Here is a 19,745-nt window from a genome sequence, read left to right on the forward strand (position 1 = left end):
CATTGGCTACCTATTTTGATGTACAATTATTTTATCATTATTTTAATCATTTCAATTGTGTATTTAATACAATATAAAAAGCATTCTGAGAGTATTGCATAAGCAATACACGTCCCCTACCGGTTTGTATAAGTTTGTGAAAACAATGCACTGTTATGCAGAATATCATTTATGACCGTCTTCTGTAACCCGAATCAAAAGACCAACCCGATAACGAACCCGATTGTGATAACACAAAACAACCCTGTTAATTAAATTTACAACACAATGCTTGACACTATTTTACAGAACTTATTTGTTTGTTAGAATCAATACAAGGTATGGTCAAAGTAATGCACGATATTATACTGACTACATACTTTCCTCGTTTACTCAATACACACCGAACCCGATAACGAACCCGAGCATTAAAAAATTGGAATATAAATTTTTTTTTTCGAAAACATGGTCAAACAGACGCTACAAAAGTGTAAACTTGATTTCTAGTTTGACATTTTGAGGCTGTTCAGCAAATTTTATATTATTCCGCAAACGCATAAAGAAAAAAAAGTGTGGAAAACTGAAGTGTGACATACAGACGGACGGACGGGCAGACGGACTTACGGACGCAGAGGAAAGCTGTAGTCCCCTCCGGTGAAAACCGGTAGGGAACTAATAATTGGCTTTCAATTTCAAACTATCGTGTCATAAACAATAACTCCTGGATTCTTGATGAGGTGATGCAATTTATTAGATCTGCAATTAAGGAATAAGGAATCATTCTTTGATTGTTAATTATGAGGTGATCATTTTGGTCGGGGCGTGATCAAATCCAATAAGCCTGAAGGGCTTTATAATAGATTTGATCACGCCCGACCGAAATCATCACCTCATAATATTTAAAGAATGATTCCTTATTACTTATATAATTTTAATCCATCTCACAATTATATATTTGAATATAAATAAGCAAACCCCGCTGGCGCCTTAATTTGGCGTCATTTGAAGTTATGGGTTATATAGAACAAACCGATACGTAGTGTTATCACAGGCTAAGACACTGGAAAATGAAATTATTATCAGATAGACAACGCTTTTGTTTTTTTTTATGATAATTTAATTTCTTTACCATATACTAGGTGTACTACTTACATGAAATCATAAAGGGATTTTTTTTTTATTGGTTAGCCCATGCCTTTTGTTTCCTGCCATACAATCAGTGGAGCAAAAACCTAATCAGAGATTGTAATACACTCCACTTACTTAAAATTAAGTTTACCTTTTCTTAATTACACGCAACGTAATCATATTTAAAGAGGTTAAAATCCTCGTTCTTTTAAATATATTTGTACATGCATTGATTATGTGAACTTCTTATTTGATTAAACTGTTAATCCCCCTTAATCATAGCGTCAAAGGTATTTTTACGTCCGATGTTCACAATAATATTTGGATGAAATAATTTACAGAATAATATGAAAAATTTTAATATATATCTAAATGATTCCAGTGCTGTCTACTTTCCAGGCCAGAGCATCCAAGGTGTTGTGCAATTCTATGTGGATAGCAAGATTAATACGACAGGTATCCCTTCTCTTTCGTTTTCTCTTTCTCGTTCTCTCTCTCTCAATCTTTCTTTCTCTTATATAGTTTTTTAACACATGTTGAATTTTCTGATGATATAAGTATTTTAAACCAAAACATAAAACATCAAATAATCACATCACATTTAAACTTATATTAATCACATGTATGGGAAATTTATTTTAACATCACATTTTGCTACTCTTTCAGGAGTACACATAGAGTTTTGTGGAGTAACTTACGTCGATTTTAAAGAAAAACAAAGAAATGGACAAGGAGAAAGTTGTTACAGTTCCCTGGAAAACCACTGTCACAATACAGTTGCACTTGCCTCTAAAGGTTTGTTTGTTATCAGAATTACGCTAATGTCACATTTTCAAAGTACCTTTGTTAACTCTACAATTTTATCATTTGGCTAAACAAGAATGTCCAGAAAACATAATTGACATTGTTAAGTCAGAGAGAGAGAGAGAGAGAGAGAGAGAGAGAGAGAGAGAGAGAGAGAGAGAGAGAGAGAGAGAGAGAGAGAGAGCTATTCACTACTTTGAAATTGACCATGCTTTATCCTGTCACGAGTTTTTGCTTCTACCACTTTTCGCTTGAAATTTCGATAATCATTCATATCTTTCTGCTTAAACTATGTTCATCCGCTTATATGAAAAATGTCCAGATGATCTGTTTTGAAACGTCTCCGCTACCCCTTCAGGCTTCAATACACAACCCAAAATAGAAAGTCTACGGAGATTTTGCCTAGAATCAGACATGAAATAGCCCGGATTATAACGTTGAAAAATAATGCGAGGTATTTTTAGTGAGTTCCGAATGGTGTAAAGATGTAAAATGTCCCATTATAAACCTCCATGATGAATTTATTTCGTTCCTGTGAACTTTTATGAGTGACAGATGATAAAGTGTCAATGAAGATATCTTTAATATCTTCCATTTTTTCGATTTTAACTGTATTTCTGTCACCGGTACATATATGTGTATTTTATTAAAAATCATCACAACACATTGGGACATACTATAGCAAGGTTTTCAAAGATCAAAGATACGATGTTTAAAAAGTGTCAGTATTATAGATGATTTTCTCATTTTTAGCCCAAATGTATCTTGTAATATATTGCCGTGAGGTAGGAGACTTAAACCTACATTAAATTGTATCATTGTGATAAATAAGTTGCATCATAAACATATATATATATGAAATTGTCACGTAAAAGTTACCTAATGAAACGTATGTCAATCATCCTTAATCCCAGAGACAGGGTCCCCAAGGCGGGGATTTAATATGTTCAGTTATTTTATTTGTCACATGTTTTTTGTTAAGCATGAAGCCCCAAAAAGAAATGATACTTTTCCTGAAACATTGCTAAAACTTTGCATTGAAACTATTTTTTAAAAAATTGAAACAAATTAACAAATATTTATAGGTAATAGTACACTATTGTTCTACATAATTTTTGAATTATGTTTTGAACAATAGGAAGCTTAAGTAGGAGTACTCTTGAATTATTAAGTTTAAAAATAAACGCTACAAAATATAGTCCCCTTCAAGACTGTGTAAATATGTCTTTTTTTTTTAAAGCTTTTTATTCCATATAGTTTATTTTAAATGGTTTAAAATCATATACGTGTAAAATGAATATAGAAAGCCCCCAGAATTTCCAGACAAGAGGTGCCCCTAAATGGCTACCATAAAAACAGAGAAACGAACCCCTTTAATATAAATAATATCAAATGATGTGTAATAAAAAAAATCTTTGGATGTGCGTATATTTAGAAATAAATTTGTTTGCATACGATTTGCCGAAAAAAATCTATAACATATCATACATGTTTTGGTTTCTTCTCAATACTATAACCGACATTAAAAAGGAGGAAACTTCTCCAACTAAAAGTGCGATGCACAGATATAATTGGGGAAGAGATAATTTTTTTTACAATTTGTTTTAAAGAAATACCCCGCCAGCCATTAAAAGTAAACAGAGGGTTCAATGAAGAGTCAAAATCATCAAGATTTTACCTTTGTAATCCAAGGATCCCTTTTGTGATGAGAATAAAAGGTTATGGAGAGATTGAAAGAGTATTGTTAGACGAATCCTTGTTTTTAAGGAGTCTATTTTTGTGTTTACCCTAGCCATTTGATTTACATGTAGTATCCCTAAATGTTTAATAGCTTAAGAATCCACGACTTCCTGTGACTTCTTTTTATGACAGTGTTTCATAACATGGCGATTTTAGTGCATTGTGAAACAGTTTATACCACCAAACTGTGTTGTATATCTCTGTTGCGCAGTGGGTGCTGCTTCGGTCTACCAACCCGCAGGTCCCGAGGTTGAATACTGCATGGATTTTCTATTTTCATCAATAGTAGTAAAATTTTAAAAAGTGATTTTTCCGCAATCAGTGAACTTTTTAGTGTCATTTTCAAGTCGAACACATTCTAAAAAAAATCCATATTTTTAGTAATTTTGAAGAATGGGCTTGTAGACAGAACGTTTCCCAGGTGTGTGGAGGACCCTTAATGTTACCTTTTACGACGCATGTGGCCAAGTTGATTTATTAAGAGTAATTTTTATTTACAAGTGTATGAAAAATTCATTCATGTTATTGCACATCAATTTACACAGATGGCTCTGAATTTTGTTTGTCCACTGGAACCTACCAATACCTATTTACCACGCAACTTCCGGAGGAGCTGCCGACATCCTTTGAGTGCGACGGTGGATACACTCGGTATTACTTACGAGCTTACATTGCATGCAGCTCACAGGATGAAATGAGCTGCATTCTACCAGTCACTGTTCTTACCGTTTTTGACCTAAATGAATCAATTTACGCAATGGTAAGTGCATTATTATTTTTTATATTATACGCGTCATAATTTAAAAATGAGAGAGAGAGAGAGAGAGAGAGAGAGAGAGAGAGAACTAAAATGAAAAGATACTTAGTTCGGATTTGATTTGTATGATAACACATAAATGTTTTTAAACTAATTTTTTTCCAAAATGATACGTTTGTATTTACGATAAACTTATTAACTAAGGCAAAATTGGCCGTGTATTTAAACAGTTTCCATCCATTGATACCATCTATTTTTAGAGGTCCGAGGAAGTAGATGATCTGCAATTAGTTGGATGTTGTTCCAAGAAATGTATAAAAACAAAACTAAAACTAACTAAGTCTGGATACGTTCCGGGCGAAAGGATCCAATTGGACGCGTCTTGTGATAATCAGACACAACAATCTCTCGCTCAGGCGTATGTTAATCTTGTTATGGTAAGTGGATTATTATTCCTGATTTATTTGGCATCCCTTTTTGAATTTGAAATAAGACAATTCTTATATGCAACACTTTATATTATTGTAATTAAAAAAACCAAATATCTGAAGAAAAAAAAACCGCGATAGTTTATGACAATAAATTGTAACAAAGTGATCCTATTTTGAATAACATAGAAAAACATTTGTTTTTTTTGTATACAATAAAAAACATTGATTTCAGACCTGACACACATTCTGTTAAACTAATGACATATTACCTTTAAAGAAATATCTACATGTTATCAGTGTTGTCATCGATATAGAATATCACACTTAAGAAGTGTTGTCATTGATATAGAATATCACACTTAAGACAGAGAAGAAGGACCTCGTCGTACAGAAGATCATAAGGAGTTGGTCAGTGCCGGTAATCCCTCCCCAAACACACCTGTCCCTGGATGACCTCCAACTGACCGTCCCGCCCCTACCTCCCTCGGGATCCCGATATTGCAACAATATAGATATTCACTACACACTGCAAGTAACTATAACATACTATCGACTGTTCTTCTAAGCTTTAACTCACCGATTATAAATTAATTAGTTTACCATCTGACAGCAATATGTAACTTCTAACTACAGGAACCCCCTCCAAAAAACGTACAAAATTTACTAAGAATTATTAATCAAATTGGTCTTAAAGCATTCTATATTTATTCTTGAAAACCCACAATTAATAATTTTGATGTTATTAAACGTAATTTGATAGTTTACGGTTGAGCTGTCGAATGATGTCTGCTGTACGTCTTCTTTGAGTCTCATTGTTGGCAATGTACCGTTGGAAAGTTGTGCAAACCAATACACCGGAAATGAAGGTTCGAATGTCGCAAAAGTCAACAATCAACAGCTACCGAACGAAATTCAGAAACGACTGTTGAATAGTGCAGGTACGGAAACCAATTTATGCTACCTTTCTTCTATAATAAAAAATAGCATTAACAAAAGCGTGTATAAACACTTTCATGTATTACATGCAAAAAAAAACCCCATTGAACTCACCCTGGGGAAAATAATATCTAAAATTAAGCATTATAAAGCATTTTTTTTATTATAACGTTTTTATAGAAAGGTAGGATTATTGATGTGCAGTGTTTGAATATTCTTGCAGGCGTTCCAACACACAAGTATGATGACACGTCTTGTGTATTAGTGGACACTTATTTTCGATCAAGTGACAAAGATGGTGAATGGCATCCAGAACCTTTACCCGGCCAGCCAGTAAAATGGAGGCCTTCATACCTGTACTATGTCAACCAGATTTCCGATACTTGATATGGATGCACAGGATTATTGCATGGTAGTTCTATTGCGTAGAGAGAATTGTACTGATTTTTACAGATATACACTCAAAAGCAGTTGAAACTAAAAAGTTATACTGATCGCTTTTTATTTAAAATGTATCAAAAAATATTCATATTAATTAAAAAATAAATCATTTTCAAAAAACAATTGTGTTTTGTTAGCCTCCTTGGATCATAAATAATGAAGTTTTTATTTGCATCATTCTTGTTGAATGGATTTCAAAGGGAATACGCCAGAATAGGATAGGCTTATATTGGATTATTAACAAAAGGTTGCACATGCCCTTTGTTAAGAGCTCTATTAAAACAATGTTAAATCTGCGACGATATTCACCTATTAACCCATATCACCCGAACAGGTGAATGTCTTTTTATGCCAAAATGTTAAATCGGGTTCAGAGAGAGTACAAAAAGGCAGATGAGGGTGAACATGTTTTCACATTTAACATGCAGTTCAAATCAGTGTAAAATATTGCTTGTATGAACACACAACGTTTTTGACTGTGAATTTATCGTCGCGTTTCTGGGTTTTCCACGGAACAGACTTTATTATACATGAAGTTACTAGATTGGAAATTTGTCTTATTGTCTTGCAAGAATGGCGCTCATTGAATCGTTTGGTGACACACTTACTCTCTGGTTACGCAGTAAAGTAATCCCTTATATTCTGTTTGGAACGTGTATAGTTGTGATTATTACTAGTTGTGTTCTAAATATCTTTATGATTTTTATGCTGAAGCGGCGAAAGTTAATCGCTCTACCAACAAATAGATTTTTGCTACAACTGATTGTGATAGACTTTCTAGCTTGTGGCTTTGTTCTTGTTCCGATCTGTGTCACGGCTCTGGCTAACAGTTGGATCCTTTCAAACCCCTTGTGTTACTTTCATGCCGTGATATCAACATGGCTTCTCCTTGTATCATTTGGCTTGGTGTCCTTATGTTTTATCGAGCGAGTTACTAAACAAAAAACTCCTAAAATACACCAAAAGTTGTTTGACACAAACGTTGGAGTAACTTTGATTTCAGGTTTCGTTTGGGCAATAGATCTCGGCATAGCTTTGTTGCCTGTTTTTGACATAGCTAGCGTTGCTTATGACGAATACCAAGCTTCCTGTGTTGTGTCCTATTCCAAGAGCAAGATATTAGCTCCATTGATGTTTGCCTTAACATTTGTACTGCCTTTTCTAGTTTTTATCGTGTGCTGTATTATTCTCTTCTCCCACCATCGAAATAAAGCAAAACAGAAACAAGATGATATGATAGAAATGTTAAAGCCAGTGCAGGAACAGAACACTGTTCTTGCGTCACCACCGGCGTCAGAAAGAAGCACACTGTCAACGACAGGTATCGTTCCCGCCGTAGAAGAAACTCCAAGAAACGTTAGTGCACGACGCGACACCCTGGCAGAAATGACAATGTCAGAGCAAGAAACCGAAAACAATCGCAGACGTTATTGGAAGAAAATACGAAAATCCACAAAGCATCGCCCAAGCCGGCTTCAGTCAGTAGTGAGCGCTGTACAAAACTACGACCTGTTATCTGACGATCATAGGGACGAGGACCACCATCTTGCTGTGACCTATATGATCGTGTACAGCTTCCTCACGATCTGCTGGATACCTTTCCTATCTCTAGCTTTGGCTAACGCGTTCAGTGACTCCATTTGGCAAGGGTGGTATTCTCTGACACTTATCTTCTCTGTACTAAGCTTTATAGCAAAGCCTATTATATATCTCGCACACAACAGACACTTCCGGCAAAATTCAAAGATGGCGTTACCAAGCAATGTGGCCACAAAAGTTGAAAGAATTAGAAATTCAATATCGTCTGCTGTGAACAGATTAGACAGAGCTGTTTTTGTTTCGCCTAGAGCAGATAAAACTATCGTGACGACCATAGCGGTGAATAAGACAGCAAAGGCGTGGATGAAAACAGTTAAAAAACCAGATGCAACACCAATAATACAAGAGGAAGGTGAAGGTGAAAATACCTGTGGATCATCGTCTAGGGCCGAAGAACTAGAACCTGATCAAAATGATATTACTAATGATGATAATGTCCATCCCAATTGTGCTAGCATGATAACGGGTTCCAATGGAAACTTGGAGTATGTACCAAGCTTACCAGGCCCAAGTACCACATTTAGAAAGTCTGCCAGTCCCATTCCAGCGCTACAATTGATGCAGCCTGATGATTGAATATAACAATGTTGTTTTTAGAACACGACGTTGATGACTTTGTTCTATTTTTTTTTAATTTCAGTATGTACTGCTATGTTTAGAAGTGAAATGAGTATTAGTTTTATTGCTTTCATTAATGATTGTTTAACCATTTTAGGATGACAAGGCAAACTTTTTTTTAAATGGCTGAATAAACTATCAAATAATATTATGAATTCAATACACAATAGTCAGATATAAGCTCCAGTAATCTTTTAAAGTAACATAAATTACTCGGTTTCATTTTAATGGTTTATTTTATAAATTAAGGCAAATTGATAATTAGGGTATTATTGTTGCTTATAAGAACTTCAACGTTCATGTCTTTAAACTGAAAGTTAACAAATTTAGTAGTGTCAAAATTTTATATTTATATTTGATAAACGATAAAACACATATCTTATTGTAGGTTCTAAATTTTCAATGATCACAAACGGTAAGGTAGAATACCGACATATCATAATTATATGTTAAGAAAAAACTGTTTTACTCCATGATTAATACAATGGGCTTAACTGAAGTTTTCTCAATTCTTGATAATTTATATGAAGCAGAATTTATTCAAAGATTTGTACATGAAAAAAAAGAAATCATTCGTTGTGACCCTCAACTCGACATTAGTGTATATTGACGACGTATTATCAAGTAACAATCGTTACTTCCATTCTTAGGTTGACTCGATAAATCCCAGTGAGCTTGAAATAAAAGATACCACAGATTCTTGGTCATCTGTTTCCTATTTAGATATTTTACATGAGAAAGAATTTAATGGAAACCTAACAAATATCTTTGTTGATAAACCTAATGACTTAAACTTTTCTATAGAAAACTTTCCATACTTGTGTAACTATAAACCGTCATCAGCTGTATATGCAGTTTTCTGTTTCGGAGTTGATTCGATACGCAAAGCATACTTAACGTATGATTAATTTCTAAAACGAGGCAAGCTACTGACAAACATGTTGAAAAAACAAGATTATCAACAGTCTCAATTGAAGTTATCATTTCCTAAGTTCTATGGTCGATACAACGGCCTTGTCAGCAAATACAATTTTCCGCTCGGTCGAATGCTGACTGATGTATTTCATACGAATTGTTAGGCCATTATTAATCACCGTATAGTCTTCGGTTTTTCCCGCTTTCCCGATTACGATAAAAACAGAAGATTCAGCATTTGTGAACGGTGCGCAGAGGATGTTCACTCCTCTATGGCACCTGATCCTCCACATGTACCTCTAATTTTTGTAGAGTTCCTGTTATGTCTGCTCTTTTGTATATTTCTTTGGACTTTTTGATTTTGAATATTGTACGCTATCACTACCTTTTTGGGCACAATGACCGTAAAATTAAAAACAAAATCTGAATGTAATTTTAATAATTGAGCACCTATCTAATTATTAATAAGAGTAATTTTAACAGTATTTGGGATCTTAAATTATTTTACCATGATATGCCTTCTATACATTAACATAATAAGACATTGATATACTATGTAGTAGATATTGATTTTATACAATCTCACTAGAAGACGATTAGAAACCTTCTCTACTTTTTAACTAGGAGTACAAGTCGTGACTACTGACAAAATGATTATGATATTCTAGTCTTATGGGTATGTATATTCCATTTAAATCCTAATCGCACCAAAAATAAAGTGTTTAATCTTTAAATGTGCCATATTTATCTAAAGTGAATAATGATTTTGTTAGTAATATAATAAGATGATACTATACAGTGTATGTAACACTGTGCCGGAAAATTATGCCGGTGCCAAGGTGACATTTTTGCACGCGCTTAAGACGCAGTTTCGGAAAAATCTAATATACCAAATGATAGACCATTGCTCAAAGAAGATATAACCACTTTTGTTTTTTAATGTGTTTACCTGACAGGCGAGATATTTACAATTAATAATTAATACCCCATAGGAAAATGATAATTCCTATTGGAGAAATGATTCTCCTACAGGAAATATTATTCTCCTATTGAAACTTTATTTCCCATAGGAGAATGTTATTTCCTGTAGGAATTTGAGACAGACAAATAGTTTTCCTATAGGAAATTAAGATTTCTTATCATATTTTATCAAATCCTATCGGAATTGAAATTCTATGCAAATTGTCTGTATTCCGAGAGGAAATTTCAAATTTCTTATAGGAATATTGTTTTTCCTATGGGAAAATATTTTTCTTTGGGAATTAATTTTGAAAGGTAAATATCTCATTTGACAGGTGAGATACCATGATACCAAAGATGTTTGTAAACTCTTTAGGCAATGGTCTATGATGTGGCATATTTGAATGATTTGATATATACAGCTTAGATGGGTGCAAAAAGGCCACCTTGGCACTAGCATAATTGTCCGGCACAGTTGTATATGTAGCAGTATATTGTTCCAAACGGTCGGATCACTTCAAATTGTCAGGCAAGGATTATCAGATCAAACAAGACGCAAATTGAATTATTAAAGCACTATTTCTTTTTAAATCTATTGTATGACGATTACTTGTATAAGAAAGCTATTTTAAACAAACTCTTTAAAACGTGCTGAAATACAGACAACTTTAATGTGTAATACGTCATTAGTTTCATAGCGTGGTGATACGGAATCGGAAACTCACAGTGTTGACTCCGGACAAATCGGATCACACAATTTGACAGTATCCAGAAAGAAAACATTATATGTATATACAGAAATAGTTATCAAACTTAGGGCGGTAACATTGTATTTAGCGATGTATCATTTTCAAAACTTGTTATCATAAGAGGAAAGCAATTTGATCAGCTACGAATCAATTTCTTGATAATATCTTGTTGTCTTTGAAAATACACTGTATTTTACACATGTAGGATTGCTTATTTACGTTTTATCGTATAAATAAGAGCGTAGTTTGCGTGGGTTTATTGTCATTAAATCTTGTTTTGCTTCGTTTGAGGATTGCTATTTTCTTCTATCGACCAATAGAAAAGAAATGATATAGTTCGGCGATGGTGTCTCACTCCAATGCACATTGTTAAAGGGGGTTTAAACCCAGGGTGTATCGCTTTAATGCATACATTTATGAAAATATACGGTTGAATTGAACTTATTAGTACGTGTGACCTTATAGATTGTCGAAATTAAATACATGTAAACGCTTGATATTATAAGTTTAGTTACATTTATGCCCCGCTTTAATTCATTAACCATATTTAGTAAGAATATTGAAATCACAATAATTGCATTTAGAAAATAATTATTTTAAACAGAAGTTCAAATATCATTGAATTAAAATAAGCTAATGAATAGAAAATGCATTACAGAGGCATGTGAAATATATACATGTATTTTATTTAATATTTCATCTAAGGCATCCCATTTATATCATTTAATGACTTTCATAAAATTACCTCTTGCTTAAATTTAATGTAAAGAAATTAATCGAACTTTTTATTTTTATTGCCAAATATCATTGCTATTTATCTCAAGTTGACTTTGTATATCATTTGCATAATGATTAAGAGACGTACGAGTGATTTCTTGTGATCTTCTAGTACAGATTTTCTCTGAAAGAGTAAAATACATCTGATATTAATGAATCGGTATTCGATTTAAATTCACCCCAATTTAAAAGAGTGTTGATCCAGAAGTAATGTCACAGATGCGATAAAATCGTGTAAAACAGGATATCAAGAATCTTTGATCTGTACAGACATCTTTATTGCGTTCAGTGATTTAGATGTAACCAGGAAATAATTTTTGAAAACATTTGACGATTCTTTGTGGATGCATAGAACAACACCCGAATTAAAACATTTTATTATGGAAAATTATACACATAAACAGCAAATCAAACATATTGCTTTTCGAGCAATTTTTGATTGTTCAAAGACAATTAAATAAACGAAGTCATTTTAGTTATTAATTCAATTTATTGACAAAAACCACATGTCACACAACTTATACATACACAGTACAAATATGATTAGTTCACAGATTTTCTTATGTTAAATGAAAAACGTATGAAATAATTCTTGTTGATTTAAGATAAGCGTTGATTCAATTCTGATAATGATATCGATGTTTCATCAATAAATAACTTATTTACAAAGACGACCTTGATCACTTTTTCTTCAATATTTTTTACGTTGTGATGTACTGTGTAATCAATTGAATTCATCGGGCCAATTTCGTGGTTTATTGTTCGTTGTTGTGGGGATGTTGTTTCGTAATTGTAACATAGTTGTAAGATCCAAAATGTAGATTTGCATTTTTATGGTAAGATTTGGAGAGATCCGTTTCCTCTCAGTTGACTGGCAATATTTACTCACCTCAGCAATATGGATAATTTTTCAATACCTATAGTCAAGATGGAAATGAATGGCATGCAGATATTATGACTTATATAAGCATGTAATCTGCTTAACACTAACGGAAAGGGTATTGGCATATAAACTATTTAAAGATATCTATGAAGTAACATGAGGTGTAACCATCATGATTTGTCGAGTCAAAAAGTGACACAATTGAGGTTAAACAAGCTGTATTATATAATTTGGTTATACATAAATGTATTTCACTTACTTCATTCTCAGATTTTTGTAAACTGATTGCACTCGTATCTTGTTTTGATTTTGATATATTTTTTTTTGCTTTAGTGCAACATGAAATGATAATTTTTCACAACTAATCACTTTACATTAACATTGAAATAAAGGCAAATATTGCAACAAATATTCATATATGAATATCTCAATTGGTATCAACTTAAGGACATTGTTTTCTCAGGGTTTGAGTTCTCAGATTCGGATTGTTATAAAGTTCAATGGTTTAAACATATTTTATTGTATATTTACACGATGGGATTGGGCAAAAGTTTCATAACTTATTAAGCCCTCTCCTTAAATTTTCAAAAAATATTCAATGGCCATTATCTCAAAAAGAAGGTCATTGACCTACTTTTTTGAAAGTGAAAAATAGCATTACAAGGATAGGTCTTTAACACTCAATAGATGGTTTTTCATTATCATCAGTGGGATTTTTTTTCACTTTGAGTAAACGTATACCTTAACGTGCATAAAATGGTTTGAATTTTATTCATTGTGTGCTTTGAATTCTACAGAGTCGAACCTTCTTGTAATCAATAAAAGTGTTTGGGTAAATCAAACAGTACGGTTGTTCAGGGTAGTCCATTAATCAAAGCCTGTTTCGTTTAATGATTGTTATTAATGTCTGCCATCGACCAATAGAAACGAGTCTCACACTAAAGATTTAAATGTATCTTTTATACGGGTTAGACACTTTTATGAATGAATATGGGATCGTTTTCAACAAATACTTTGACACATTAAACAAACGTACGCAATGTCGCTCTGTATTGAATATGTCGCGTTTAAGTCATAACTAACACATTAAATTAGGCAACCTCTTTTACTTTATTAATATTTTCATTTTATGAAAATGTATTTTTGCAACAAAGTTTTAAAAGCTCTATGATTTTTCACCAAGAAGCTTTGTTACGTCTAACGATTGCACGTGTTTTCAAAATCCCCATCTTTATTTCACGCTTGCTTGCTCTCTTGTGCTTTTCAATGGCAATTTCAAACGTTTCTAAACCTCTCGATATCTTAATTGGTCAAAACCTTTTATGAATTCTTTTTTTTCTCGACGTTTACATTTTTTACCGTTTGTCACTTGTTTTTACACTAGTGAAAACTTTATATATTAAATAACAAAGCTAAATCTGTCAACCAAACATTTACTGATGATTTATTTTTTTTGAGATGTCTTTTGCCTCAAATAAAAAGAACAGTTTTCCAAACCCAAATGTGCATTGCATTAAAACGCTAACTTTTTAGACGGAGGCTGTATAACAGCCTCCGTATATTGTGATTGTGTTGCACGTGACGTCAAATAATGAGGATTCCTTAAGCATCATCTAGTGGTGGAGGAAATAATCAATAATTATGAGATTAGATGAATAAACATGGTGGGCTTCTTTGTCTTTGTCGTATATCGTTCGCGTATTATCAATCGGAGACGTATCTTTCTTTACAGCCGCATTCCTCCCCCCCCCCCCCCCCCCCCCGGCAAGTGATGTAAGAAGTCAGTATGTTTTTACACGCTGATAATAGTGTCGCGCGTGAAAAAAAAGCTAGAATTGACCCCAAAAAATGAGAGAGAGAGAGAGAGAGAGAGAGATTCGTTAAGAAAAAAGAAGTATACGAATTAAACTTCAAATATACAGTATATCAATCCTTAAATCAAACATCACAAACAGTGTAGAATACTTTTTGTTAGGAATACTTCTTTCTCCCTACTTGAAATGAAAACTATAAGAATAAAAAGTGTTCCCTTATCTTGGAAGGAACCCGTGGTGCACCTCGCGCGTTTATTGATTAACAGGGATAACACGTGGACTCGGACTGAAACTGCATGCTGGATTCAATTACAATGTACTATATTCTTTTGTGGATACAAATTTTATGAAGATATAATATTAGTATATTTCAAATGAATATACGTAAAATTACGCCTAAAACTAACTCTCTCTCTCTCTCTCTCTCTCTCTCTCTCTCTCTCTCTCTCATAACGATCATAATAAGAGAATATAAGAGAATATCTGGATCGACGACACTCGTTAATCAAGCAACCCCTTCTGTAAGACAGAAGAGGGGGGGGGGTGTTGTACGGTTAGACGAAGTAGTTTGCAATTTAGAGGTTATCTTTTGTCTTGAACAGATGTGAAAAGTACATGCCGTTTTCTACCTTAGGTTTGCAAATCACTATACACAGGAAATAATATCGACTTAAATTAAATATAAACAAGAAAAGAAATGTGTACATAAAAAGTTTGCATTGTATTTCCACTTAGCCAACATTCTGAAATGAGGCATCCGGCAAAATTTACTATTTGCGCACGCATTGCGCCTTGTACTATTTTATTTACTATGCAGTGACAACCTTATTTAATATTTATATTAAAAAGAGCATATTTTATTGAATAGCTTAGTGTATGAAAATTTTGATTAAAAATAGTAAATTATCATCCTGTCAGCCAGACAGGCAACAAAGTGCTCATATTCTCAATATTCATTAAATTTTGCAATTGTTTGAAAATGCATATTGATAATCTTCCAAATTTAAAACATTGATATTAATCTAAATATGTTTTCTTTTCAAGAATTGAAATTTGAGCATGATGAGTTAGAGTTTGATTATATCACATATATAAATCATTTTTGTGTACTATTTGTAACAATAGGTGTTGCTGTAAAAAAGATTCAGTCATTGCCCATCTGAATCTAATGTCAGTATATAAGAAGTCATCAGTGTGCATAACAGTTCGTTTTGGGTTTTTTAAAAGGTTTGTTCAAAAGAGAATAAAAAATTATACACGACTCAGAAGTACTAACAAAAACAAAAATGATCTTCATAAACTATGAAATGAAAGATCAAATTCCATTTGGATAAAATTAAAGGAATCTGAGACCAAATTGAATACATTTTTAAAACCTGAATACTATTTTTAAAAAACTACTGTTTCAGTCTTAACTGATTGTGAAAATTAGTAGTTCTTTTCATTAAATTTCAGTCACAAATTATAATCCATGTATGAATTAAAATGGCGTAGTTTTCTACTCAGACAGATGATGAATGCAAAGAATGTTTCTCAGCAAAAAAAAAGTTTGAGATATTAGTATTAAGAAATGGTAGACCCCTGATTTTGTGGACCTCAAGAAATTTACAAAAACATATCTGCTCACATGTACCAGAATTTCTGGTAATACTTCTTAAATCCAATCCTTTATTAGGTCAAATCAAATTAATTGGGGTTTAATTGGCATTTAAGATCTGTTTACATTCCTGGTTACAAAAAATGTTTATACATTATTACTTACTATGTGTTGTCAAAACAAAATCCTTCCTTTAACAACAATGATTCCATATTTCTGATTACTTTTATCGTTTGAAAATCCAACATCCGACATTTTTTTCCAGCAAGAAGCACATATGTCAATTTAAAGGTAATTTAACAGCTCAAAATTCTTACTCCTTATCTTAATTGCTGAGGCCACAGGAATGGGGTATCTAAGCTTAGAATTCTACATGTTTGAGTACATGGTTCTCAAACTTTTATTAACATTTAGCAAAATTTATTCACTTCAGATTTTAGGTAAGAGCAAGTTAGAAATCCCTTTGGTTGAAAGATACAGCGAATGGAAGAGTGAGTCGATTATTATGTTGCACAGAAGGTTTTCAGGAGTATTCAGATATGCATATTGAGGTCACGCGTCTTATCAGCTCGATCTATAATTCAGCAATAGCTGTGAACCAGGGAGTCAATTTGGATCTTCAAATTAAGTCTTTATAATATGTAAAATTCAGAAATATTTAAATATTGGAAGGAAAAAATAATAATCGAAATATCTTCAAAAGAACAGGGGCGTACAGGGCGTTGCATGTCCCCCACTCGGAGCAATGAAGACGAAAGAATTTCAATTCAAGTAAGAATATTAATTTTTGATTTGTATGCATTGTTTTTATTATGAATTTCACAATGGAAGTCAATTGTGTGCTTTCATTCGATCAACACGACAAGTATTAGTTTCCAAATTAAGCTGCACATGGTTTTTTGCCTAAATCTTGGATCATTCGGTGTTCTGAAAATTAGGTTTGAATGGGTCCTGACTCCATCCTTAAAGTATTTTTAATTAAAGAAAATGTTTATTTTTATTTTTTTATTGATTCATTAAAATGGAGTCTAGACCCATAATGGGTCAAATTTGTGATTTTCACCAAAAAAATGTTTTATTTTATTAATTATTGTCAAAAAGCTTTTTATTCACCCGTACTCTAATGTGTCAACGTAGCTCACTGTGATAGGTGGAGGCTCGTAGTCCATTCTTCTCAATGGCGAGGGTGTTCGAATCGTATATATTGCGTTTTATTTTAAATTCATTTGCCTGTAAGAAAAACGTGTTTTGCTCTTTTATTGATTATGAGAAAAATATCAAATTCCTTTTGTATATTGACAACAATTACGTTATGTTCATGTTCTGTACAAACAATGTCGGATAAAAATAGCGCTAGCACAGATATGAAATCATTCTGTAATGTTTAGAAAGCATCAGATAAAACAAAAAAGATACAAGGGTTGATCAAAAAGTAATGTCACACTATGTACCGTCCTTCTCATTAGCGCTGTATTGTAAAAAATGATACATCAATGATATATTCATTGCAATAACAGCTTTTTGTTTCTTATCTTCAAATTCGGTGGATTTTTACAAAGATATCACAGTTGTTTTCCCCTTAAATTCTTACTGCTAATGTTTCTCTTTTGCGAAGCTAATATTTAAAAGAAACAAAGAAATAAAAGACTTCTCTTTGTTTAAGTGTCTTTTTTTTTGTATATAAGATACCTAGTGTTGACTAAGAAATGCTGATAGAAGACACAATTTTGTAATGTCCATCTCCCAACTCTCAATAGTAATTTCTATTAGCTGTTGACAAAAACTTTGTTGACAAACTTAACTTTTGTCAAAGCGATATTTGTCTGTTAACATGATTAAAAAATATTTTAAATAATTATTTTAAAAAAATTTAAAATACAAAATCATTTATCTTAATAAATTTGATAGGTTGATTTCAACCCATTCATATATGCAATCATAAAATCTATATAAAAAAAAAAACTTGTTGATATTCATTGGGCGAATGGATGTAGAAACGACAACAAACAATAGTAGGTAAAGCCTTGTTGAAGAAACCAATTAAATCTAAATTGTTGTTAATTTTAAACGATGTAATCTATTGAAGATGATATGAACATTTACGACTCATTTTATCATATTTTGTTTACCTGTTTATTTACATTTTCTAATAATGGTTACAAAATTCATGCACCAACGCTTTTGGTCACATTCATTAATGTTTAAAGTAGACATGAAAAGTTTTATTAGGTTTCTAATAAAAACTGTTATAAAAAAGTAACTTTGTAGCCATTTTAAACTCTTTGTTGGCTTTTCCCCAGATTTACAAAGATTAGAATTATAAAGTTTTTGAAGAATGATTGTATTTATTTTTTCCATTACATTAGAGAAAGAGAAATAGATAAAAAATGTTATATCGTTAACATCTGTCTACATTATCATATTTCATTATGTTGCTTTTGTATGTATCAATGACAAGACAATTGTTCGTTGTGCCGAGTTCAACCATTTTTGGTATCATCCTTTGATCAATAGGGTAGTTAAATTTAATGTTGTTTCGCCCTGAGTCATAAAAGTGATAGCAATCAACTTTTAGGTACATTTTTTTAAAAGTCTGTTATACTTATTCATGCTCTGTTTTTTTAAAACTAGTAGAAATATAAATGCTTTTTCAATTGAACACTTTTTTAATACCGCAATTTTGATAATTTTCCATACAATAATGGCAACATATCATATAGTTTTCGTTTTATGTGTTTTTGTTATTCTCCTCTTACCTGCATCACAAAGACAAATCGGGATTTTTTGTTAAGATGTTTTTATTCAATTGTTGATAATCACTCAAAGTACATTTTAGCAACAATATTGAAATCTTTGATATTAAATGAAATTCTAAAGATTGTTGAAATGCTATTGTGTAACCAGGAAAATCTTTTTAAAAAACAAACCTTCTAAAGCATTATTGGCCAATATGAAATCAAGCCGTGACGGCAAGATCCGGGAGTAAAAGTATAAAAGGTGCACGATTTAAAAGTTGAAGCAAACCAGAATCATCTGTTGAAGCTGATTTATATTTTCTTAATTGATATTTGCTGAAGCAGATTAATCTTTTCGCAGTTGCTGTTAAAAGTTATAAGGCAATGTTTCTCTCTTTTTATTTGCATTATTTGATATATTTTAATAGTAGTTAGAAACAATAACTAAAAGAATGTTCAACAGGCATTTACAATAGGAATTTTTTATTGCCCATATGTGTAGCTTTATTTAATTTTTAACATTTTTGCAGATTGACCAAGTATGAAGGTCCAAATTGTATTTGGAGTATTGATGTGCGTAATTGCATGTTTGGGACAAGAATCGGTTCCTGAAGAAATAATGGAGGACGAAAGATGTAGGTTTTGAATTGTCGTATATTCATTATAACTTAACAAAGATTATATCTCAGTTCTTATTCACGCATGAAACGTCTAAAACGTAACCATTTTGAGCTTTTAAATTGAAAATATACTGCTGAGGAAACAATTACATCTGAAGTCTTCTTTATATAAAACTGATCTCATGTGATCTTTTCGCGTTAAATCCCAATGTGCTTATGCAAAATAATTTTTCGTCAACTCTGTATCTGCAAAAGGAAATTG

At 32.4% G+C, this 19,745-nt stretch overlaps 1 protein-coding gene across 1 annotated transcript; it reads left to right on the top strand.

Annotated features, from left to right (window-relative positions):
* The first annotated feature begins 62 nt into the window (after positions 1-62).
* LOC105320895 (arrestin domain-containing protein 2) lies at positions 63-6,339 on the top strand. Its single transcript, XM_034467070.2, has 7 exons — positions 63-1,563; positions 1,774-1,902; positions 4,197-4,411; positions 4,669-4,845; positions 5,189-5,371; positions 5,600-5,777; positions 5,999-6,339. The coding sequence occupies exons 1-7, from the start codon at positions 1,455-1,457 to the stop codon at positions 6,160-6,162; spliced, it is 1,155 nt and encodes a 384-aa protein (XP_034322961.2). The 5' UTR covers positions 63-1,454; the 3' UTR covers positions 6,163-6,339.
* The last annotated feature ends 13,406 nt before the right edge of the window (positions 6,340-19,745 follow it).

The sequence above is a fragment of the Magallana gigas genome, chromosome 6, assembly GCF_963853765.1.
Source record: "Magallana gigas chromosome 6, xbMagGiga1.1, whole genome shotgun sequence".
Lineage (NCBI taxonomy): Eukaryota > Metazoa > Mollusca > Bivalvia > Ostreida > Ostreidae > Magallana > Magallana gigas.